The 26,536-nt window shown below is 44.9% G+C and overlaps 1 protein-coding gene across 1 annotated transcript in view; it reads right to left on the minus strand.

The window, feature by feature from the left end:
* LOC126456056 (esterase FE4-like) overlaps positions 1 to 26,536 on the minus strand; it is a 61,731-nt gene that overhangs the window by 16,852 nt on the left and 18,343 nt on the right. The window contains exons 5-8 of the mRNA XM_050091811.1: positions 18,218 to 18,403; positions 7,924 to 8,123; positions 6,815 to 6,980; positions 858 to 1,039 (exon numbers count right to left, since the gene is read on the minus strand). Coding sequence (XP_049947768.1) covers positions 858 to 1,039; positions 6,815 to 6,980; positions 7,924 to 8,123; positions 18,218 to 18,403 — 734 coding nt within the window. The remainder of the gene's footprint in view (positions 1 to 857; positions 1,040 to 6,814; positions 6,981 to 7,923; positions 8,124 to 18,217; positions 18,404 to 26,536) is intronic.

The raw sequence follows: 26,536 nt of genomic DNA on the forward strand, positions 1-26,536 counted from the left end.
GTAAGAGGTTGTCACAGATGTTATCTTGTTATAATTAAAAACAAAACAGGCAGTCTGCAAAAATGAATGTTAAGAGAAGTTAATTTTTTTCATATACAAAAATGAATGTAATTGTAAACGCAAAATCTCCCATTAATTACATTCAGCGTCACACTTTTATTAAACAGATAACACATTTTTGAGATCATCGACTGTGCCAATGTGCCTACGGCCTCATCAAGAAGCTTTTCCTGGAGAACATTAGCAAAGACTTGAAGCTAAGGAAGCCAATGTCTGCTACTGGTTGATAAAAAGTGATATAGTCGTGTCAAAATCAGCGACTGCTGACTATGATTTGACGTCTAATTCCAACTCCAGTGATTCCGAAGTTAATCTGTTTATAGGAAGATCACTTGAATCGCAGTATTAAATCTTCTACTGTTCAAAACCTGTCAACGTTAAGCTGTCCAGGGTTGGCAAGCCCCACCGTTTGTCAACCACCTGCAAATATTATCACGTTAGTCACCCTGGAGCTGAAGTAATTCGCCGTGCTCTGTATGTTCCAGTACTGCTCCATTACAGGAACTCTCCTTTTCATGCGGTCTGTAAATCTTGAATTCATACTTATATGAAAGTCTTCGGGCAGTAATTAATGTATTATGACCATTCCTTTGCTAAATATGCACAAGACCTTCTTGGACATCATCTTCTGAACCCTTAATTGCATCAGAAAAATGGCAATTATTATTATGAAGCTTCACAAACTGTAAGGGCGGACTGAAAAGTAATGCCTCCGGAATTTTTAATGTGAAAACTCTTAAAAATCGCATTTTTGCATATTTGGCGTTTCGTGAGTTTATTCAGTGCCTCTCACTTACCAGAGCTGTGGTGTAGTTATCCTGCAACGTGATGTCACTGCCATTGTAGTAGAACTGCTTAACAGCATTAGCGCCATTCAGTCTCTCTTCTCTCGTCGGAAGCCGTAGATCACATCCGACTTTTTCGTCAAAATTCTCGTTCAGGTTGCTTACTCGCTCTTCTGTGGATAACACTCCGTTAGCTGAAACAAAAAGTGATCGTTATGTGAGCATTATAGGAAACACTCCTGCAAATATTGTCTGAAGTTTTGTTAAGCACAAGCTCTGTAGGCTGGCTCCGGCTACAAGTATCGCCAAGTTTGAAGAAAAATGTCCACCTGAATTACCCGATATTTCGATTTGCCTTCCGATAGTGATGTGCAAGCTTGTGCATCAGACAGACTCAGCGCGAGTTACCGTAAGGAAAGAATTGAGTTTACTTAATTTATATTTCGTGGTGAAAACACATGGGAGGACAAAGGTGCCAGCCGGTGTGGCCGAGCGGTTCTAGGCGCTTCAGTCTGGAACCCCGGGACCGCTACGGTCGCAGGTTCGAATTCTGCCTCGGGCATGGATGTGTGTGATGTCCTTAGGTTAGTTAGGTTTAAGTAGTTCTAAGTTCTAGGCGACTGATGACCTCAGATGTTAAGTCCCATAGTGCTCAGAGCCATTTGAACCATTTTGAGGACAAAGGTACACGAGTCGGTCGTGGGCTGTTCAAGTCCGCACATTGCCTTTGTGCCCATACAGTGCTGTCAGAAATACGTACCTAACAGGCCAAATTCAAATCGTCAGTGATTTAGACCTTCGAACACTCGGCATGGCTCTGTGGAGGAGACGTTACGTCCGTTCCGTTAATACCGTTGGCCGTTCTGTGTGGCGGTTGACTCGTGTGAAATAATAATTGCCTGTGCGACGTTGAAGATTCACATTAGACTCTGCTGACGTTGGAAATATACTGTGTGATCTTCGACTTGCTCTGACCTATGCGTGTTCCGTCCATAACCATCCCACGTCGTAGGTCAGTTACCTGCTTCTATGTTCAGTACAGATTTACCTCAAAGAGATTATTAAGATATCGAATCTGCACTAGTAACATATTTTATTTTTGTACACTGTACTCGGTGGACATCGCTCAGAATCAGACCAAAGGTCACCTGACCGAAAATCACTACACGCTACTAAATTCGTCGTTTACTGACAAAATGTTACACAAAGTGTAAGCGCACCTTGCTTTACGTTTGTTCTGTTCGGCTTTCACTGTAAGAAGAAAAATTTGCATTAACCTGCATTTGTCATTTATTTTAAAACAACTGAAACTGAGACGACAGCAGAGATAATACTGCTGTAGGGGACGCCTAACTAATAGTAAAGGGTATTTGACGAGAAAAATAAAGAGGAAAACTGTACATAGAACAACGAAGCTAAACTGGAAAAGTTACGGTGCAACTAAGGCAGGAGCAGTATATAATAAGCCACTGGAGTAATTAGCCAGAAACGGGGAAATGCTGCGTTGTCCAGGCCGATTTCCCCGACTTCGGCAGTCAGACACTGCTGTGGCGGCCGCTGTAGCACCTCTTGTGTACCTACCGTCGTCTGGGATCTTTACTTGATAGGCTGCCGTGGACAAGGAACGACCTAATACTTTAAAGCACAGCTCGCTTGAAGTCAGTAGGAGACAGTCGCTTTTAGGTCCAAATCCTGAGCAAATAATGTACTCATCTTGACACAGTATTTCAATGGACCAACTGGCCGCCGTCTTCAGTTGAGTATGCTGATGCAGAATCTCGCCGGAAATGAGTTTCCAACAGAATCTGCAGGTCTTTATGCACCGCAGACGGCGCATCGCTCGTGCATGAGCAGCAGCACTGCTGTCCTGATGCACAAGTGAAGTAGCAGTGTAGCGGTGGAAGAAATGGACTAAACCATACGTCGTTAGCAGAACACTAATTAAAAGAATCCACTGCTGGAAATGACGACCGTTGTTTAATACAAGATGCAATCGGACTCAACATCTTACTTAAAGGGAAATACATATCCCTAATAATAATACGCTACTGCCCATTAAAAATGCTGCACCACGAAGATGACGTGTTACAGACGGAAATTTAATCGACAAGAAGAAGATGCTGTGAGATGCAAATGATTAGCTCTTCAGAGCATTCACACAAGCTTGGCGCCGGTGGCGACACCTACAACGTGCTCACATGAAGAAAGTTTCCAACCGATTTCTCACACACAAACAGCAGTTGACCGTTGTTGCCTGGTGAAACGTTGTTGTGATGCCTCGTGTAAGGAGGAGAAATGCATACCATCACGTTTCCGACATTGATAAAGGTCGGATTGTAGCCTATCGCGATTGCGGTTTATCGTATCGCGACGTTGCTGCTCGCGTTGGAAGAGATCCAATGCCTGTTTGCAGGATATGGAATCGGTGGATTAGGGAGGGTAATACGGAACGCCGTGCTGGATCCCAACGGCCTCGTATCACTAACAGTCGAGATGACAGGCATCTTATCCGCATGGCAGTAACGGATCGTGCAGCCACGTCTCGATCCCTGAGTCAACAGATGGGGACGTTTGCAGGACAACAACCATCTGCACGAACAGTTGGACGACGTTTGCAGCAGCATGGACTACCAGCTCGGAGACCATGGCTGTGGTTACCCTTGACGCTGCATCACAGACAGGAGCGCCTGCGATGGTGTACTCAACGACGAACCTGGGTGCACGAATGACGGCACTTTGAAGAGTGGACGTTACATTTCAGATGTGTTACGTCCCGTGGTTCTACCCTTAATTCGAGCCCTGCAAAATCCTACATTTCAGCAGGATAATACACGACCGCATGTTGCATGCCCTGTACGGGCCTTTCTGGATACAGAAAATGTTCGACTACTGCCCTGGACAGCACATTCTCGAGATCTCTCCGCAATTCAAATGGTCAATGGTGGACGAGCAACTGGCACGTCACATTACGCCAGTCACTACTCTTGATGAACTGTGGTATCGTGTTGAAGCTGCATGAGCAGCTGTACCTGTACACGCAATCCAAGCTCTGTTTGACTCAATGCCCAGGCGTATCAAGGCCGTTATTACGGCCAGAGGTGGTTGTTCTGGGTACTGATTTCTCAGGATCTATGCACCGAAATTGCGTGAAAATGTAATCACATGTCAGTTCTAGTATAATATATTTGTCCAATGAATACCCGTTTATCATCTGCATTTCTCCTTGGTATAGCAATTTTAATGGCCAGTAGTGTATTATCAAATAATCAAATTTCAGTAGATTCCGTTGGAACACATTCCCAGCAGCGGGAAGCAGGAGTGACCATTTGCATCTCATAAAACTTCTTGTGTCGCTCATTAAGACGGTGCTCTACCACTGCGGATTGGTCTGGCTGGAGTAAATGAGTGTGACAGATGCGTTCTACACACTGGTCCTGAATTGTACGGATAATTTGGCCAATATAAGCTATCCCACAATAACAAGGAATTTTGCATCATCTGGGTTTCTTCAGTTCGAAATCATTCTATACTTATCCAAGACGGGCTCTAATCTTAGCCGGGGGCGTGAATACACTTTTGTTGTCATATCTATTTAAAATTCTTGAAATTTTCGTGGATATACTACCGGGAAACAGTAAAAAAGCAACAGATTTGCAAGTATCCTCTGATGCTTTCCCCGGCAGTTCGAAGTGAAGAGTGCGACATACACTGAGGTGGCAAAAGCATGCGATATCTCTTAATATGGCGTCGGACCTCCTGGTGGAGCAATGCGACATAAAATTGACTTAACATGTCGTTGATAGTCCTCTGCAGAAATACTGAGTCATGCTGCCTCCGTAATTGCGAAAGTGATGCCGCTGCAGCATTTTTGTGCACGACTTCTAGATTACGTCCTATTAATATTCGATGAGATTCATGTCGGGCGATCTGGTTGGGCAAATCATTCCCTCGAAATGTCCAGAATGTTCTTCAAACCAATCGCAAACAACTGTATCCCGGTGACATGGCACATTATCATCCATAAAAATTCCATCGTTTAATGGGTGCAGATTGTCTCCAAGTAGCAGAATATCATTTCTAGTCAATGGTCGGTTGAATTGAACAAGAGGACCTAGTCCATTCCATGTAAACACAGCCCACACCATCATGAAGCCACCACTAGGTTGCACAGTGCCTTGTTAACAACCTGAATCCATGCCTTCGTGGGGTCTGCGCTACAATTGACTTCTATCTTAAGCTCTTACAAATGAAGTCAGGACTCATCTGAGCAGGGCATGGTTTTGCGATCGTCTAAGATCCAACCGGTACTGTCACGAGCAAAAGAGAGGCGCTGCAGGTGATGTCGTGCTGTCAGCAAAGACACTCGCGTCCGTTATCTGCTGCCGTAGTCCATTTCGCCTCACTGTTCGGTGTACGTATCACATTGATTTCTACGGTTATTTCAAGCAATATTGCTTGTCTGTTAGCACTGATAACTCCACACTTACAGCTCTGCTCTCGGTCATTAGAAGAAGGCCGTCGACCACTGCGTTGTTTGTGGTGAGAGGTAATGCCTGAAATTTGGTATTCTTGGCACACTCTGGACACTGTGGATCTTGGAATATTGAATTCCCTAACGATTTCCGAAATGGAATGACCCATGCATCTAGCTCCAACTACCATTCCACGTACAAAGTCTGTTAAATCCCATCGCGCGGCGACTGTTATATCAGAAACATTTTCACATGAAACACCTGGGCACAAATGACAGTTTCGTCAATATACAGGCCTTTTATACCCTTGTACGCGGCACTATCGCCGTCTGTGCATGTTCGTGTAACTATCTCAAGACTTTTATCACCTCACTCTATTTGTTGGGCAGTATAAACATTCTGCTTAAAAACAACTTTAAAACGGTCCAACTCCTGTATCAGTATGCGAAGGTTCACGATATACACTATGCCCCTAAGTCCCATCCCCATTTCTGTCAATCAAAGCATCAAGAAAAGGAAGTTTGCCATCCTTTTCAACTTTCACTGTAAATTTGACACTAGGATGGAGACTATTAAAATGATCAAAAATCGTAATACACATTTCTTAAGTGGGTGACGACGGCTCCTTGACGTTTGTTTCAGTGCGGATGCAGTAATATCGTCCGAACTCATACAGGAATCAATAATTTGTAGGTAGGGGGATATTGGACGAGGGACACGTGTGCGATAAATTGAGTATTTGGGTCAGACAAAATGCGTATCATGGTGGCCGAGACGGTTCAGGTAACCGTCCTAGAGAAACGATGCATCCGGTCTCGAGTTCCGGCCCGGCACAAGTTATCAACTTTCGCCATTATTAATGCAGTGTGCGGCTGCAAGTGGAAGTCACGATTTTCCACTAATCCTTTTCATTTACTTCCTCTCCATCTATTTCATATAAATTGAGGCGTGCTGTTCCCCTGCGTGCTCTGTGGGCGAGATTGTAACCCTTTTCATGAAAGTGATTACTTCTTGGGGTGAGATGAGTGATGTTAAGAACTGTTAAGCATCTTGCTTAGTAACACGCGGAGCTTTTGTTACAAGCTTTTCAGATACGTATCCTGTTTGCCCCAGGTAGTTTCACAATCAAAAACCGTAAAGTATGAGAAGGGGATCATATACCGTGGAACGATTCTGGTGGAAATCTGGGCTTGAGTGAAAGGTTTCTGAGTTAACTGCCCCTCTCCCTGTGCACAAACTATGTATGTGCTCATGATGTGTTCCTATACAGTCCACTATACAATAGGCTTCTACAAAACAGCTGACGTGTAGCACTTTTAATTCTTGGACTGAGAGCCGGTAACGGAAAAAGGGAAAATCTCGTTTTTAAAGAAATTTTCGTCATGCAACAAGTCTGCTGTCCTAGAAGCCCCTGAAATACAACTCATCTACTGGATGATTACTGAAGCCATATTTCAGAATTGCATTGAAAGATCAATAAGATTTTATTTTACTCACGCTGTGTTTGTGCAAGCTGCTCGAGGTCAGTGACACCAGACATGTAGGGAACCAGGTTGTAGCGCCCTTCAGCTACCAGAGTCCACGGTTCTTCCGTCAAAAACGCACCATCGTGTTCTGGTTCAGCACTGGGTACCCACACACAGGAGAACAAGGTCTTGCTATCCTGTCACAGAAAGTTTTCTGTCCTTTATTGAATGGTATTATCTACATAATTAGAAAGATTCAGTTGTAACATACCATCAACTCAAAGCATCGACGCGATCTTAAAGAGAAATCTGTAATTTCGGTGCACAGTCAAAGTGTTTGAATACATTTATCTGCCTCAGTTCGCTATGCGTTGGAAATAATTTTGGCTATTTGATCAACAGTAGATTGCGTTTTGCGAGGACTGTAGCTTGGATTGATAAATTTATGTCGATGTTATGATTGTTAATCATATGAGCACACTGAAGAATAGGTGTTGATCACTTATTCGTTACTTTGTCACGGCTCAGAGCAGAGAGAAAATGCGCAAAGTAAAGTGAATACATGGACATAATATACAGTGCTTCCATAAATTATCGTGCATATCATAATTATACATAAAATTCAAAAATTCTACGGAAAAGATGATTCCTAATGCCGGTCAGCGTATGAAAAAAACTATGTGCATATCGACAACTGTCACAAAATTCCAAAAGACAGAAAATTTGACACCGTCCAAGAGAAAACAATGTGCGTTTCCTAGATGTTACGTTATAATTACCCTACGGCATGCTTCTACATCTAGAATATAGAATTTATGATTTATTCTTTCAATGAAATGCCCTTACAACTCATTTCTTTTACTAGTTTCAGTATACTGTAAATCTCAGATTTGTTTCATGTCAAAATCTGCTCCTCGCCAGGCCTTTTTTAACTTCGTACCTGGGTATGCATACAATGAACTGTCAAAAGAAACTGTAGTGTAGCATCCCCAGTGTTGAGGTGGCTGTAAGGGCACGTTCTGAAAGCCAGTTAATTGAAAAAAATAGTTATTTGTATTAGTTACACAGGTAATTTTAGTGTCAGATAAGAAAGCTAAGACAATCTTGAAGCAGATAAAGGCAACCTAGCCGGATACATACCTCCTCAGATAACGCACTGGATGAGTCCATAACTAGTGTGTTCGGGTCCACTGTTTTCAGAAAATTTACAAGGTCGCTGGAACTTGTTCCTGTATATCCTAGAGTTCCCGCAAACCGTACAGCTCTATCGGTTGCATTTCTAGAGAATGCCCAAGGGTTCATTGCTGATCCGCTCATTGCTATTGCATTCTTAAATAGACCTGGAAGGTAGTTAAAGATCGTGAGTAGTTAAAATGATTACGCGAGGCTATCGGAAACATGCAGTCAATTTTCAATGAAATATACATACAATGTATGACGGTAGTATCTGTTCCCGGAAGAACAGTTACCGTAGATGACCATGCAGATTTGCTAGAAATGAAATGATAATTAAATGGACACCCTAGTTGCAAACAGGCGTTGATGTACTTCATTGGGGACATGTTGAAAATGTGTGCCCCGACCGGGACTCGAATCCGGGATCTCCTGCTTACATGGCTGACGCTATATCCATTTTTTTTTAAATCTCATTTTGTTCGTTTTCGTTCGTTGTATCTGCTCGGGGCGGACGTCGCAGACACTCATTTTAGTTCGTCGTTGTTCCATTAACTCAGTTTTTCTATTACAGAGGGCAGCTAACCTTCTGACCGAACACGCTGAGTTACCGTGCCGGCTAAATGTTCAAATGTGGGTGAAATCTTATGGGACTTGACTGCTAAGGTCATCAGTCCCTAAGCTTACACACTATTTAAACTAAATAATCCTAAGGACAAACACTCACACCCATGCCCGAGAGAGGACTCGAACCTCCGCCGGGACCAGCCGCTCAGTCATCGATCTGAGCCACCGAGGGCACAGAGGATAGTGCGCCTGCAGGGACTTATCCCTTGCACGCTCCCCGTGAGACCCACATTCCCAACATGTCCACAACACTATATTCGTAGTGCGCCTAATAGATGTTCGCCCATCATACTCATTAGGTGTCCGTTTAATTATCATTTCATTTCTAGCAAAGCTGCATGGTCATCTACGGTAATTGTTCTTTCAGGAACAGATACTACCGTCATATATAGTTAAAATATGACTTCCCGGCCATTGACCTTCTTGTGCGAACGCACACGCTATGCCCGAACTCGTACGGGACTTGGTAGATTAATCTGCCACGAATAATGAGTATGATGGGCAAACATCTATTAGGAGACTCCGAATGTAGTGGTGTGGACAAGTTGGGAATGTAGGTGTCACGGGGAGGGTGCAAGGGATAAGTCCCTGCAGGCGCACTATCCTCTGTGCCCTCGTTGGCTCAGATGGATAAAGAGTCTGTCATGTAAGCAGGAGATCCCGTGTTCGAGTCCCGATCGGGACACACATTTCCAACATGTCCCCAATGAAGTACATCAACGCCTGTTTGCAGCTAGGGTGTCCATTTAATTATCATTTCAAATATACATACATACATATTATAAAAATTGGATGTACGTGTGCGTCTATGTATGTATCTATGTATGCTCTACGAATTCTCCTAAATCAATCGATCGATTTCAACCAGACTTGGTACTTACATTAATTACTGTTCGGAAATCGTCGCTGTGGGTATAAGAACCACCTACCTATCAAATGGTGGTGGTTGGAGTGAAAAATCGGTGCAGCACAGGACGCGTGAATACCTATACTTTAGTCATCCAGTATTTCCGAAATAGAACACCTAGAGACTTACAATATACTTTAAACATAATTTCAGATCTTTGCTAATCTGTTTCTAGCTGGCGTCCCCCGCAAAATAATGAAAATAGGAAGGTTTATCGCTTATTAAGTTTTCCCTGTTCATGTAGTAAAATTGGCGTATGAATCACGACCTTCTAATTTATTACTTCTTTACTACTGACTGTATTCGCAACACATTTTTCAGGCAGAATTTACCTACATCACTGGATGTACCTTAAAAATTTTCATTGTGCAGCACATAGTTCAGGCTACAGGACGTCATGTACACTGAGCTGCGTGAAAATGAAATTCACTAGGATGAGCGTAATACCATGGAGAGAGATGGAGGGAAGAGGAGATGGATAGACATCAAGGGAGTAGGAGGAGATAGGCACAGATAGGTGGGAGGAGGCGATGGATGGAGAGAGGGTAGGGGAAACTGACGAAGAGTGCTGAATGGAAGAGATGGATAGAAAACGTAAAGAGGAGGAAAGAGGCAAGGGAGGAAGAATAGTCATAGAGAAGGAGGAGGAGAAGATGAACAGAGAGGGGAGGAGGAGGAAATGGACAGAGAAAGGGAAGAGCACGAGATAGACAGATAGATGGGAGAGGAGAAGATGGACAGAGAGTGGGTAAAGGAGGAGATGGACTACTAGAAGATTGGAATAAATACATACCTGGGCAATATCGCGTACTCAGCTAGTTATACACCAACCGTGACATGTGCGACATAAACGAAAGTTTGGTGGGTGTTTTACTACATATGAAAAGTGATGTCTACTAAGTTTTCTGGACAGTAGCGTAAGAGCGGGGCCAGTAGCGTCACTTGAGGACGTAAATCAGTTTTACTTAATGATCATTAACGTCCGGACGCCCTGCAGGGTGCATTCTGCTGACACCAAACCACCGCCATTTGCGACTTAGTGGTGTCAAGCGAGAGCTCATTGGAGGGCAGGGTGTAGGTCTGTTGTGTTTTATGATGAAAGCTGGCTCTACCTCGGTGCCAGCGATGGCCGTGTGTTGATTAGACGGGGCCAGTTGAGGGCCTGCATCCAACCTGTTTGCGTGCTAGACACACTGGACGTGCACCTGGAGTTACACGCTGGGATGCGATTTTGTATGACAGTAGGAGCACTGTCTTGGTTATCCCATGCACCCTGACTGCAAATCTGTACGTCAGTCTGGTGACTCGACCTGTTGTATTGCCATTCGTGAACAGCATTACAGGGTGTGTGTTCCAACACGATAACGCTCGCCCACATACCACTATTGTAACCCAGCATGCCCTACAGAATGTTGACATGTTGCCTTGGCCTGCTCGATCAGCAGATCCGTCTGCAAGTGAGCAAATATGGGACATCATTGGACGACAACATCAGCGTCATCCACAAACAGCATTAACCGTCCCTAAATTGACCGACTACAACGGAACTTAGTACTACAAACTGACATCCGGCACCTATACAACACAAAGCCTGCAATTTCGCGTGCTTGTATTCAACACTCTTGCGGTTACACCAGTTATTAATGTACCAGAATTCCGCATTTGTAATAATTTATCTCGTGTTTACATTAACCTATGAACTTGGGATGTTAATCACTTCATTGTATTACCTAGACAAATGTATTCCCAAAATTTCATTACTTTACATTGATTATTTTTTGGTGTTGTGATTTTTTATTTCATCAGTATTTTAAGTATGTTGACAGTTCTACACTGCATGAGGCTGAAGGTTTAATATATTACCCTTAGCTGCTGTGGTTACAAATTTTAGCAGCTGGGAGGTGTTCTAATTATAAAATCTGAAACAGAAATTTTTTATAGTGTAATAACTCGCGCTATTTTGAACCTCGTGTTTGCTGCCAAAATATGATAGCGTACAAATATGCCCACCGCAGGGTGTTAGAAGGTTGAAAATTAAAAATGGGTAGTGAAATTTGATTAAATTTAATGTTCTCGTTACCTGGTCGCTAGGTCTGATCAGTATCGATTAAACAAAAAGTTATCTAAATTGCGGTTGTTTCAAAGAAATGACTTTTGCAAGCTGCACATCGAAATTTTTATTTTTATTTATGAACCCAGACGCTTTTCGCCTTTTTTTACAAGGCATCTGCAATGGATGTCCTGAAATATTACATGATTTGTCCTTTTTACACATAGTTTATGGTTTCACATCTAGGTTATAGATTTGAAAACAGTTCCTTAACATTTTTTGACGAAATGGAAAGGTACTTACAGGTAACTTCTAATTCACTGCATCTAAGCAAACTGCTTTTTCTCACCTGGAAACCAGATGAACATCTTACAGTTCACTTTCAGTTCACTGTTTTCGTTACACATCACTGTAACTGCCATATTTTTAATACAGAGATTCATTTTTTTTCTAAGTGTTACCTACTGTTTTGGAAATGTGTGTGTGTGTGTGTGTGTGTGTGTGTGTGTGTGTGTGTGTGTGTGTATTAGAGAGGGAGAGAGATTTCTTATTTTTTTATTTTTTTTATTTTTAAAAAAGTAATAACAATAATTGTTTTGGTTATATGATAATTTTCCTGTAGTGTTAAGAGATGTCTTTCATCATTTATTTTAATAATTTTCATGTAATTTTCTCTTGTAGTAGGTTTGTGGTTATTTTTTCTCAAATGTTCTGCAAAAGCTGAGTGTCTCGTTCCAAATTTCCATGCTCTGATATGTTCTTTGTACCGGGTGTCAAATGTTATCTGTAGAGGTAACATGCACTGAGCATCGAATTGACTGAAAGGTGATCACAAAAGTTATCAAGAAAAGTGATTCATTAAATCAATAAGTGAAAACACGAAAGTCATTTACAAATGTTTTCAGGGTCGCTTTTACTAGGCAGACATTAGGTGGAACATCTAAGAATCGGCGACTTTACTGACGTCCTGGATCAGCTTTAGGGACGGCGACTGGTGAATTTGACGGTACGCAGGCTCCAGCTGATGGACGCTGATTTTCAGCGGCGGCCGGTTGAGGTGGCGACTTTCCCTTGCATGTCTCGAACGGGTTTGGCGGCGCATGGTGTCGACAGCGGCCAATGGTGAATGGCCTTCTCTCCTCTGTATAAGCCAGGCATGATAAGGGCAGCTATCTTCTGGCAGTCAGTACGTAGTCTGCTCGTCCACCACACGTAGGTTACTACGACGGATTCTTTCTCTGTCCAAAATTTGTGTGGCCGAGTAACACAAGCAGCGCTTATTGAATCGGAGTCAAAACTGGATTAGAGGTTGGAAATTAAACTGCAAACGTAGCACCAGATGGGAAATAAACACATCAAAAAAAGTTGTTCACCACCTTGGCTCCGAGAGTTCCGGAACCTGTACAGAAAATTGGAACAGAGATCAACATAAACATCATTTCCGACATTTTTATTGCCCAGGAAAATCACACATTGCATGTTGAACCAACCACCATACAGCGAGACCTTCAGAGGTGGTGGACCAGATTGCTGCACACAACGGTACCTCTATAGCCCAGTAGCACGTCCTCTTGCACTGATGCACGCCTGAATTCGTCGTGACATACTATCCACATGTTCAGCAAGGCACTGGTGGTCAGATTGTCCCACTCCTCAACGGCGATTCGGTGTAGATCCCTCAGAGTCGTTGGTGGGTCACATCGTCCATAAACAGCCCTTTTAAACAGCTTGTTCGATAGGGTTCATGCCTGGAGAACATGCTGGCCACTCTAGTAGAGCCATGTCGTTATCCTGAAGGAAGTCATGCACGATGGTGGCGCGAATTGTCGTCCATGAAGACGAATGCCTCGCCAATATGCTGCCGATATGGTTGCACTATCGGTCGGGGGATGGCATTCACGCATCGTACAGCCGTTACGGCGCCTTCCTTGACCAACAGCGGCGAACATCGGCCCCACATAATGCCACCACAAAAAATCAGGGAACCTCCACCTTGCTGCACTCGCTGGACACTGTGTCTAAGGCGTTCAGCCTGGCTGGGTTGCCTCCAAACGTCTCCAACGATTGTCTGGTTGAAGGCACATGCGACACTCATCGGTGGAGAGAACGTGATGCCAATCCTGAGAGGTCCATTGTGCATGTTGTTGGGCCCATCTGTACCGCGCTGCATGATGTCGTGGTTCCAAAGATGGACCTCGCCATGGACGTCGGGAGTGAATCATGCACTCTGAGTCTTAACACGACGTCCTTTGGCTGCACGAAAAGTATTATTCAACATGGTGGCGTTGCTGTCAGGGTTTCTCCGCGACATAATCCGTAGGTAGCGGTCATCCACTGCAGCAGTAGCCCTTGGGTGACCTGAGCGAGGCATGTCATCGACAATTATGTCTCTCTGTATCTCCTCCATGTCAAAACATCCCTTTGGTTCACTCCGAGACGCCTGGAGACTTCTCTTGTTGAGAGCCCTTCCTGTCGCAAAGTAACAAAGCGGACGCGATCGAACCGTCGTATTGACCGTCTAGGCATGGTTGAACTACAGACAACACTCACTGTGCACCTCCTTCGTGGTGGATGATTGTAACTGATCGGCTGTCGGACACCCTCTGTCTACTAGGAGCTATTCATGCATGGTAGTTTAAATCTTAGGGCTGATTTAGTGACATCTCTGAATAGTCAAAGGGACTGTGTCCGTGATACAAGATCCACAGTCAACGTCTATCTTCAGGAGTTCTGGGAACCCGGGAGATCCAAAACTTTTTTTGATATGTGTAGAAGCCTGACCTAAGGAAAAATTACAGAATAGCGAAGTCGAGTGCTCGTGGGATGATTACTGGACAGTAAGTGAAACTCAACCGTCTCTGGGAAGGGAGCTAAGCCTTCATGGAGAAACTGGGAGCTTACAAGGAATTTGGAAACAATCAGAGCGTAGGCACGTAGTTACCGAGACAAGCAGCAAGTGAAGTTAGAGCCATTAGCGAGATCAGAAAATCAATCAGGAGCTCAAGAAGCTTAGAGGGCAGCTTCAGAAGCCAAGAGCCCAAGACAAGCCCAGCACACCAGGAAAAACGGGAAGTGAAGATCATAAGCCCACAGAGGCCAATAGCAGATGCTTATTTGCTCGCTCTTTTGCTATCAGTTCCAAGTTCCAGGACGTTGAATTTCTGTTACTGTACACACTCCTAGGAATCATTCTCACGGTCCAGCAGGATTTCAGGTCGTGGCTTGTCTATTCGCCGGCCGGTGTGGCCGATCGGTTCTAGGCGCTTCAGTCTGGAACCGCGCGACCGCTATGGTCGCCGGTTCGAATCCTGCCTCGGGCATGGATGTGTGTGATGTCGTTAGGTTAGTTAGATTTAAGTAGTTCTAGAGGACTGGTGACCTCAGATGTTAAGTCCCATAGTGCTCAGAGCCATTTGAACCTTGTTTATTCAGGTTCAACTCGGAATGGCTCCAGTATGCAGCGGCCAGCGTTTCTTATGTGTTTGTCTCCCGTGTGCAGTTTGACAGTGAAGCAGTTTGCTTCTTTCGGGCCGAAAGGGCGCTGGTCAGCAGGTCCCTTCTGCTAACTGTAAGCCATTGACAACAAAGCATAGCTGGATGTACCAACCTTGGCGTTTCGTCTGTTTTGTCCTCCTCGGAGGCCCTGAAGAGGCTGGGCCGCACCAGTAAACACGTGGTTTCTTTTGTTTGTGGGGACCGGCGGATGTCGGCAGCGACACGTCAGTCTCATTCACCACAACAGCAGTTCAGATACAGACTGCTGTAGTGCTGTCAATCGATGAAATCTGTCGTTTCAAGGGAACGATTCTGATGTTCCACTACCTGAGGATATCTCCACGTTACAAATCTGTTTCAAGGATTGAAAGCGTTGCTTAAGTTCATGCGTTTTTCTCCATTAAAAATATGGTAAGAAACTAGATTATTTCGTTTCGTATGACGATTTATGGGAGATCTTATTTAAAAAAAAAAAAACGCAGTTGATATCCTTTTGACCTATGGCAGCGCCGTCTAGCGGACCAACCATAGCACCATCTGGTATCCCCCTTCAAGATAGACAAGTTTCGTTCTTTGTAGTTTTTTCGTTTGACGCTTATTTCGTGAGATATTTGGCCCGGTCACGATCAATGGACCACACTGTATAAGACACATAGAAATAAACATGTAACCAAGAAATCTGAAAATAAATATAAATCATACACAGTAATACTATTCATTATGATGATATATGCCACAATTGAAAAAAACTATATACATACAAGACACGTAGGGCTAAGACATATGAAATAAAAATTAACTTTATACTGCAATAATATTTATCGAAGTGTTATACGTCACAAATGCCAAAATGAAGACACATAAGAGACTAGGAATTAAGACGTGAGGCACAGAAGGTGACCTTAATAATGTTCGTCAACGAGCTCTTTCAAATGGATACAAAATGGGTGTCGGATCAGAAACTTGGTCACACAAAGCAACAAGCTTTTGGTGACATACGTTGTTTGTCTGTCATGTTCCATGACGGAAAGGATTGGATGCGTAACGTCTTAACGTTTTTACCATCATTGCACTATGTCCCCTCTCAGTGAGTTTGTTTTCCTACCTTATACAGAAATAAGATGGGCACCTACGTTTCTACCACAGAACCTGTAATAATTGTGTGTAGTGTATGCATCACTAATCTCTAGGACGCCTCCTTCTTATTTACTAGGTCGCATGGTGTCAGCTGTGTGAGCCGCGAGAAAGGACTAGAATATCACAAAAAAAGCATGTACCTAACTTCGTATACACGAGCGATCTTAGCCCACCGTTAACTTCTAACATTCAAAATAATCTTATACGCTAACTTCAATGGTATCAGTTTCGCGCTCTTCTTGAACAGACTTCAATTTCAGCAACAATAAAAAGAAAAAAAATCATGTGTGCACTTAACTTTGTACGCTCAAGTGAGTTCAACCATCCCTTAAATTTTGAACATGCCAAAAATGCTATAATGTGTCAATCGACGTTTCATACACTACTTTACAAAGTCGAAATGTCTTCACCGCCGACTGCAATGTATTAGTGGTGCGTCTGTGTATGCTGTGGTGTGTCTCTACAAACTACAATAGAAATCTCATCAAAAATTGTTGCGCGCTTGGTTTTCACCATTGACGCTGGCATCACCCCATCGAAAACCTCGCATAGTAATACAATAAAACTTGGACCAGTCACACTGTATTGCAAGTAAATATACACAACAAACAAAAATGACGTACATGGAAATAGCAATGTGCTTGCGTGTGCTGCATGATAATTCCGCTCAACGGTAAATATGATGTTATGAAATGTGGGTGGCTCCTCTCAGCCTCGCACTGCGCATTACGATGGCACACAGAAGCCATAATCACACACATACGACCGTGATATCACCTCTGCACATGCACACCAAGTGTCCCATACTCTTGTCCCAAACAAAAATGGCTACCTAAGCAAAATAAATACATAACTCTATCCGAATAGGCCATGGAAGATCCATCGATTCCTGTCAAGTGATGTGTCATCTTCAGCTCATAGGCGTCACTGGATGCGGATTTGGTGGGGCATGTGGTCAGCACACCGCTCTCCCAGAGCCGGTCTTTCTCAATCAAGTAGCTCCTCAGCAGTCCTCACAAGGGTTGAGTGCACCCCGTTTTTCAACAGCAGACCCGGATGGTCATCGAGCCAAGTGCTAGCCAAATCGTCCGACAGTACTTAACTCTGGTGATGTGATGGGAAACGGTGTTACCACTGTAGCAAGGACATTGGCTCGTCTACTAATTACCACGATAGAAAATCTGTTCACAAATCAACGTGTTGTTAACAGTCAACTGCTATTGTCTATACCGCTACTGCTGTACACTGTTCTACTCACCCACAATCTCAGGCTCCGGGTGTTAAACATCTCTGTCTCAATACAGGGTCGTTTTAATGTGAATAATGATGATATGTGTATGGGACTGAGTCTGTTGTCGAACTGGGGTCTTCGGCGGTAACGTTGCTGTTTGATGCATGTTTCAGTGTCGCAGAGCCCCCCCCCCTCCCCACCCCTTCCGCACCAAGTACAAACCACTGGACGGCGCGGAACAGTATGGCCGAAAAGGCATAAACAACCGTTGCTGCTTCAGATCACGTTCGAATTTTTTCGAATAGTTTTCAACGGTCCTTAGTGGTTCCACCCTTCATAATAGAGCAAAAATTGCGGTCACGCTGCTCTCGAAAGAGTTCAGATGATATTCAATGGGGCTGCAGGCCCATTGTCTCCTTAGAGAAGGGGGTGTCAATTGTATTAAAGGTTGTGGAGAGCGTGATCCTGTTGCTCATTGCTCTACGAATGGAGGGAATTACGGGATTTCAAAGAAATGACTCCTTCATTCTTTTCTGCAGTGAATGTTTCAGCCAGTTACAACCACGTCATAAGCATTTTGCCGCAAGCTAAATAAGCTAAATAAGAGTTTCTAAATAATCTATTTTGACAATTAGTGTATTGTGCTGAAAATTTCAAATTAATTTGAAGGGACCCTCTGATACTGAAGTTCCTGTCTAACTGTAGTTAGTGAGGCATTATTTCAGGGCGCTGTACCTCCTGGACGCATTAGAAACTTTTGATCTGAAGTGAAATTATTATTTTCATGGAATATTAAAGTCTTTAGTTCACTTACCTTTGCTCATTGGAGATAGGACGTGGTAATGAATGGAGGCCCCTCCAGCACTTTGGCCGAAAATAGTGACTTTGTCTGGGTCACCACCAAACGCTGCTATGTTCCTCTGCACCCAGCGAAGGGCCTCCACTTGATCCTTAAGGCCCATGTTCCCGGGGACGATTTCGTCACTGGTGCTTAAGAAACCTGCGGAACAGTTTCCTTGTAACTTCAATAATGGAAGTGTAAACTCTTATATAGCGTTAGTACATCAAACTACATGTTACACCGATTAACGCACACTCAGAATCCAAGCTGTGTGGATTATAGTTTATTGAAGCTTCTCAGAGGGCCAAATCTAAACCACACCACTCAATTAAATTAAATTCTGTACAATGCAAACAGGTGCATTCACTATTGTTACAAGCTACACATTACTGCATCGATAAAATACATTTAAGAGCGGCTGCTTCGGGTGAGTACCCGACTGTAGGGTTACCTTCTAATCGAACTTACAGATATTACATACACAATGAACTATCTATAAGAGATATAATCAAAAATTTAAAAAGATGAAAGGCAAACCTAATATAGACCAATCTGTGTGACTCAAACTAAACAAAGTTTATTAGATGCCCTACGTGCAGATGGTTACCTTCACTGTTGCAGCAACCTGCAGATCATTGCAGCACACGTATATTTAAGGGTAGTTAGCTAGCGTAAACAATGTACCATTACAGAGTTTCCATAAGTCCACAAGTAACATACACAAAGCGTCGCTCGGGGTGAAAGAAACGGAAAAAGCTGCAGCTGGCTCCGACAGCGACATGAACCTATCACATCTGTCAGAGATCGACCCTCAGTTACTTACAGCCCTTAACACCGGTGGCTCCATGATCTGCAAGCCGTGACCACAATCAGGGCTCTGAAAAGAAGCCATGTCCCTGGAGCGCACGTCACGTCACCTGGCGGGACACCGTTACCACTGTCCAGCAATAACGGGCGCCCTCAACTCTCAGCCTTCTCTGTCCTGTGCTTGCTTAGATGGAACTTTCATTTCGCCGGATGCTATCAGTTGGCTACACTGGCTTGCATTTATGACTCTGGATGGACTTTACTATTGGCCAGCTACCTTCTATTTCTGCAGCTCAGAACTTTATGTGTTTTTACATTCTATCTCTGAAACTCAGAACTTAATGTGTTTTTACACTATGATGACAAAAGTCAGGGATAACGATATGCACATATACAATGGTGGTGGTATCACGTACACAAGGTATAGAAAGGCAGTGGATTGGCGGAGCTGTCATTTGTACTCAGGTGATTCACGTAAAAAGATTTGCGACGTGATTTCGTCGCGCGACGGGAATTAGCAGACTTTGAAAGCGGAATGGTAATTGGAGACAGAAGCACGGGCATTCAGTTTCGGAAATCTTTAGGGAATTCAATATTCCGAGAGCCACAGCGTCAATAGAGTGCAAATTTCAGGCATTATCTCTAAACGTGGACAAAGCAGTGTCCGAGGGCCTTTACTTAACAACTGGGAGCAGCTGCGTTTGCTTACAGTTGTTTAGTGCTAAGCAACACTGCGTGAAATAACATCAGAAATCGATGTGAGAAGTAGGAACACGTATCCGTTAGGACAGGGTGGCGAAATCTGGCGTTAATGGTCTGTGGCAGCAGGCGACCGATGTGAGTGCCTTTGGTAACAGCTCGACACTGCCTGCAGCGCCTCTCCTGGGCTTGTGACCACGTCGATTGGACCACAGACGATTGGAAAACCGTGGCCTGGTTAGATAAGTCCCGATTTCAGTTGGTAAGGCTTCGAATGTGGCGCTCACCCCACAAAGCCATGGACCCATGTTGTCAATAAGGCACTGTTCAACCTGGTCCATATCGGTGTGGGCTGTGTTTCCATGGAATGCATTTGGTCTCTGATCCAACTGAACGATTGCTGACTGGAAATAATTATGTTCGGCTACTTGGAGTCCACTCGCTGCCATTCATAGACTTCATGCTCCCAATCGACGGAATTTTTGTGGATGACAAAGCGCCATGTCATCAGGCTTCAATTGCTCGTGATTGGTATGAAGAATATTCTGAACAAATCGAGCGAATGACTTGGCCACCAAGATCGCATATTTGCAGTTACCGTTAAACCTGAAATCTAGGGATCTGTTGGTACTCAACAGCTCCTCCGACATTTGCTGGTATAGCCAGCTGCCCATTTCTGATACCTAAGCAGAGTTTTAGTGGTATTTGGAACGACAGCTTCAGGACATTCCTATGCACTGCAATTACACATATCAAAAAAAGTTTTGCATCATCTCGGTTCCAAGAGTTCCTGCACCTGTACAGAAAATTGGAATAGAGATCAGCATAAACATAATTTCCGTCCTTTAGCATGTTCCACCACCATACAGCGAGACTTTCAGAGATGGTGGTCCAGGTTGCTGTACACTCCGGTGCCTCTGATACCCAGTAGCACGTCCTTTTGCATTGATTCATGCCTGTATTCGTCGTGGTATACTATCCACAAGTTCAGCAAGGCACTGTTGGTCCAGATTGTCCCACTCCTCAACGGCGATTCGGCGTAGGTCTTTCAGAGTGCTGGTGGGTCACGTCGTCCATAACAGCCCTTTTCAATCTATCCCAGGCATGTTCGATAGGGTTTATGTCTGGAGAACAAACAGGTTATTCTAGCTGAGCGATGTCGTTTTCCTGAAGGAAGTCACTCACAAGATGTGCACGATGGGGCGCGAGTTTTCGTCCATGAAGACGAATGCCTCGCCAATATGCTGCCGATATGGTTGCACTATCGGTCGGAGGACGGCATTCCCGTCTCGTACAGCCGTTACGGCGCCTTCCATGACCAGCAGCGGCGTACGTCGGCCCCACATAATGCCAAGCCAAAACAGCAGGGAACCTCCACCTTGCTACACTCGCTGGACAGTGTGTCTAAGGCGTTCAGCCTGACTACGTTGCCTCCAAACACGTCTCCGACGTTTGTCTGGTTGAAGACATATGCGACACTCACCGGTGAAGAGAACGTGATGACAATCCTGAGCGGCCCACTGTGTATGTTGTTGGGCCCATCTGCACCGCGTTGCATGGTGTCGTGGTTGCAAAGATGGACCTCGCCATGGACATCGGGAGTGAAGTCCTGTGGTTGCACGAAAAGCATTATTTAACATGGTGGCATTGCTGTCAGGGATCCTCCGAGCCATAATTCGTAGGTAGCGGTCATCCTCTGCAGTAGTGGTCCTTGTCATTGACAGTTCGTGTCTCTTTGTATCTCCTGCATGTCCGAACAAAATCGCTTTGGTTCACTCCGAGACGCCTGGACACTTCCCTTGTTGAGAGCCCTTCCTGGCACAAAGTAACAATGCGGACGCGACTGAACCGCGGTATTGACCGCCTAGGCATGGTTGAACTACAGACAACACGATTCGGGTACCTCCTTCCTGGTGGAATGACTGGAAATGATGGGCTGTCGGACCTCCTCCGTTTAATAGGCGCTGCTCATGCATGTTTGTTTACATCTTTGGGCGAGTTTAGTGACATCTCTGAACAGTCAAAGGGACTGTGTCTGTGATACAATATCCACAGTCAACGTCTATCTTCAGCAGTTCTGGGGACTGGTGTGATGCAAAACTTATTTTGATGTGTGTCGTTTAATTGTACTCCAGGGAGCATTAAATACTGTTACGTTAAGATGTTCGGAGTTTTATTGTGCCGTAGGAGTGGTCGATAAAAGTAAGTCGATAATTTAAAGCCGTGCGTTTGTGTTTAAGATATGCATATATACACGTAGATCCTTTTAAATAATCATATAAGGCCATATGGACTTGGAGAAAACCACATATTTAAAACAATAGAGTGGGAGCAGCATACAGAAAACATTTCTGGTAAATCTGCTGTGATTTCAGTAGTCCCAGATACATAAAACCTGAGGTTCAGACCAAGGAATGGATGTGAAGTGGCGCGATGAGTCTGCTTTTAAACTGTTTCAATTGGAATGACGTGCTTTCATTTGGATAACAGAAGGAAAACAAAGTAATAAAAACCGTGGTGAGACAGTGTAATGGCCTGGGGATCATATCGTACACCATACAACTGTGAAGAATGTCTATGATGGGATGAGGCGGGAAACAATCCTGCTCTTCGCTTCGTTGCTCCCAGCATATACCCATAGGTCGCACTACTGTTTTCAGAAAAATACTGACTTACCACTGGACTTCATTGCCAGCCTTGTTATGTTACATAGCTGTTCATTTATGGTCTCCCACTCTTTTTTACATTTTGCGTACAATATAGGTCTGCGAAGGAAAAATTATAGGGAAACATTTACGCAGACATCGCATCCACTTTTAAACAAGAAAGTAACGAGTAAGCCTAGGAGTGGCGATATTTTCTGTGAATAAGACAAGAAAAAAAGAAAAATAATTCGTAAACTGTATAAGTGTTAATAAAGCACGCTAGTTGACAGGTAAGTGAAGTACCCAGAAGAAATGGCCGGAATACAATGTAAGATCGTTGCGAATCTCTGTGACGTGTAGGACGCCACCAGAGTGCGTTAACGTTGTTCGTGTTTACTATTATTAACAGCGAGGCCTGGCAGGGTGTATAAGAAACGTAAACAATGTCGGAGGTTAAGTGATCACTGTTAAGGCCACAGAGGTGCTGCGTACCAGGATTACGAATCATTATCAGCTCCTGACAGAGTTTGGGAAGAGGCTCATTTTAGGTCTCCATTTGTACGGGTGGTCGAATAGCGCAATGTACAGATTTGTGGGGCATTCGGATGTGACACTGGTCAATCAATAAGACAAGATATGAGTATTCCAAATCATCTACACTGTAATTGAGTCACAGCTGCTCCTTCCATCCGGGGGCAATTAATGGACTCCCTACAACAGTCTGCGCCTTCCCGCATCGTTGGTCGCAGACTGGCAGCAGTCAGGCTAGAGAATCGCTGTCCCACGCATAGCCTGCCGTTAACATGAAGAGTGGTGCCGTGAGAAGGAAGCATGAACTGCTGGTGGATGGCGTCGCATTGTGTTCAGTGATGAAACAAGGTTCTGCACTATCCCAGATGACTGTGGTCAGCGAGCACGGTGGCGACCAAGGGAGAGGTGCCACTCTTCCAATGTTTTGGAGAGGCACAGTGGCGTTACACCTGGAGTCACTGAGTGAGCAGACTTTGGATATGACTTCAGGTCACGGTTGATGGTGGTTGACAGAACTATGACGGCACAAATGAATGTCACAGACACCCTGCATCATCTTGTGTTCTCTCATATGAAGTGTCGTGGTGCTAATTGTCAACAGGACAGTGGTGTGTGACTCTATGAACTGTTTTCATGATGTTGAGGTACCTCCATGGCCAGCAAGATCTCAGCTCCATCCCCACGCCAGTATCCAGGATATGAGGGGGCGGTTATAACAGTTGTGCGCACATGGCCTGAGGAGATGATATACTGGCTTTTAGACACCCTTACCATACGGATGAGTCCATGCGTCCAGGCCAGAGGATGTACAGCATCATACTGTTAAGTGAACTCATACTCCCAAGTTCTGTGTTAATGTGACTCGCTTTATTCACCACCGAAGGGTGCTTCACGCTTCGTGTTAGGCAGTATATTTATACAGCAGTTGTTGAGACCTAGTACACGCAGACGAAGAATATGATGTATTATTCAGGGAATATGACTATTATAAGGAGGTGAGATGATTTGAGATATTTACGTCTGTCGAACAACATCAAGTTAAGAACACTCTTAATAGTGAGGTAGTTCTATTCATGGAAATGTTTTTGGAACGGGTTGTATGGTCACACAGAAGGCGAAGTTAACTGGTAAGTTCTACGACACCGTTTCATTTTCCTCGCCGATACTGTTGACATTCGCGTGGTTCTAAATCTCCTAAATCCTCAAGATATATTTCCTGATAACAGCAACGTCTTACATCGCTTCAAAAACGATCTGAATAGTTTTTAGCTACTGGAGTCTACATTTCAAAAATCGTCAAGAAATTTAGAAAGTCTTTGGGGTCAATAGCTTAAATTATCACTGTTACCATTCGTTATTCATGTACAGTTATGTAGAAGCATTCTCGCTGTTACAGATCCTGAACATCGTCTCCATCTTATTATTTATTTCCCCTTCCACTATAAGTAACCACTAGTTCAAATCCATTAGCAAGCAGTCACTCACTAAAACAATGTAAATTTTTCTGTGCAAGACTACAGGTTGTGCAACATATATAGCACAAAAATTGCAAACCAGTTACCGATTCTCGTTTCGTCTTATCCCTATGATAGTAGACTTCTTGGGAACAGAAAACATAAGAGAATGTAGTAATAATTACACTAAGTTTTAGACGGCTAATTGAGGTAAAATGCTTGTCTTTAGATAGAGAAATAGGACACTTGCAACCGAGTGTAAATTACTTGAAGAACATTTGCACGGTAATTTTTTTATTGTTCAGTAATAGTGGAAACTGTAACTCTTCAGGCTTTCCCGGCGATCTAATGACATCTTGGGTTGTCGGGTGTGCTGCCGGATATCAGCGTCGTACTTGCACGATATTTCGGTCACGTAGCTCGAGACCTTCATCAGGTGCGACCTGAGACTGCTCCTCGAGTGGACCTGGTCCAGTATTTATGCCTATGGCCTTCCCCCTCCACCAACGGCTGCAGGCGCTTCCTCTGTGGTCCACGCCCATTCCCTGCGACCTGCTGGAGCGTTGCTGCTCCGTTTTCCGTCCGCTGCGGTTCTAGGTGTTCCCTCTGCGGTCCGCGCCCACCAAACCCGCTCCTGGGCGTTTCATCTACGGTCTGGGGTACCAGGCGTTCCCCCTGCGGTCCGCGCCCGCTCTCCACGACCTGTTGGAGCTTCTTCGCTTCTTCCTAACGAGCTGTCCTTTGCTCGTGTGGGAGCAGGGTAAACAATGCTTTGTTGTTCCTGCTATGCCTGTTGTATTGATTACGGTGCCTGATTTATTGATTCGGCCTATGGGGATACAGTTGCATCCTGCCTGCTGAGGGTTGTTATTCCCTCAGTAGGTCAGGCCAACGTGTGGTTGGCCTGTGGTGTATGTTGTGGCCCAGGTCCTGTATGAGCCGGTTTTCTGAGTTCTCAGCCTTGCTGTAGAACAGCCGTGCAGACTGTCTAAAGCGGTTCCGCAGTTGCAGAATTCCGGTCTGTTCATGTAGCAGAGTGGAGGAATATCTTCGTGGAAGGCGCAGGGCGAACTTTAGGGCTCTGTTCTGTACCCTCTGTAGCGTGCCTATATGGGTGTCAGCTGCCATGCCCCACACCACGGCTGCGTACTCTAGCACTGGTCTGACCAGCACTAGGTACAGGGTGATGCCGTGCTGGGGGGCCAGCATTGACGATGGGTTAAGCAGGGGGTACAGGGTGTGAAGTCGCCCTATTGCCCTGCTCCTAACGTCCTGGACGTGTGGTCTCCAGGTAAGCCTCTGGTCGAGTGTGACCCCAAGGTATTTGCCGGTTTTACTCCACGGCACGGGGCTTCCCGTGATAGTAACCGGCGGCAAATCGGGAGGCAGTAGTCTTCTAGTGAATACCACTGCCTGGCTCTTTGCGGCGTTCTGTTTGAGCCGCCACTTGGTTGACCACGCGCCCAGGGTGTCGCAGCCAGTCTGGAGGAGGCGTCGCATTTCCCTCACGTTCATGCTCCGCACGAATAGCGCGGTGTCGTCAGCGTAGAGTGCTAATTTCACCGGCGCCACTCGTGGGGCATCAGCGGTGAAAATGGAGTACAGCAGGGGGCCAAGGACGGACCCCTGTGGCACTCCCGCTCGTATCGGCCTGTGGGTCGAGGTGCCATCATCTAGTCGGACGTGGAAAGTCCGGTGAGCCAGGTAGGAGCGGATGAGGACTCCGTGTGATGTCGGTACCCCGTGCACAAAGAGTTTGTACACGAGGCCGTCGTGCCACACGGAGTCGAAGGCTCTGGAGACATCAAGGAACACCGCCCCAAGGTATTCCCTGGTCTCCAGGGCGCGCATGGCTTCTTCCACCAGCCGCAGAAGCTGGTGGGTGGTGGAATGGCCGCTCCTGAATCCGAACTGTTCGTCCGGGATGATGCCCTCGATCGTCACATGTCGGAGCAGCCTCTTGGCGTACAGACGCTCGAACACCTTGGAGAGGGACGGGAGAAGGCTGATTGGCCTGTAGTTTTCAGCCTGCCGGGCGTCCTTATTCGCTTTGGGTATGGCCACCACCTCCGCATGTTTCCACTCGGAGGGGTAGATCCCAGAGCGGAGGACCTGATTGAAGATGCCTGTAAGGAGCTGGTAAGCCCCTTCCGGTA

Source organism: Schistocerca serialis, chromosome 2 (genome assembly GCF_023864345.2).
Source record: "Schistocerca serialis cubense isolate TAMUIC-IGC-003099 chromosome 2, iqSchSeri2.2, whole genome shotgun sequence".
NCBI lineage: Eukaryota > Metazoa > Arthropoda > Insecta > Orthoptera > Acrididae > Schistocerca > Schistocerca serialis.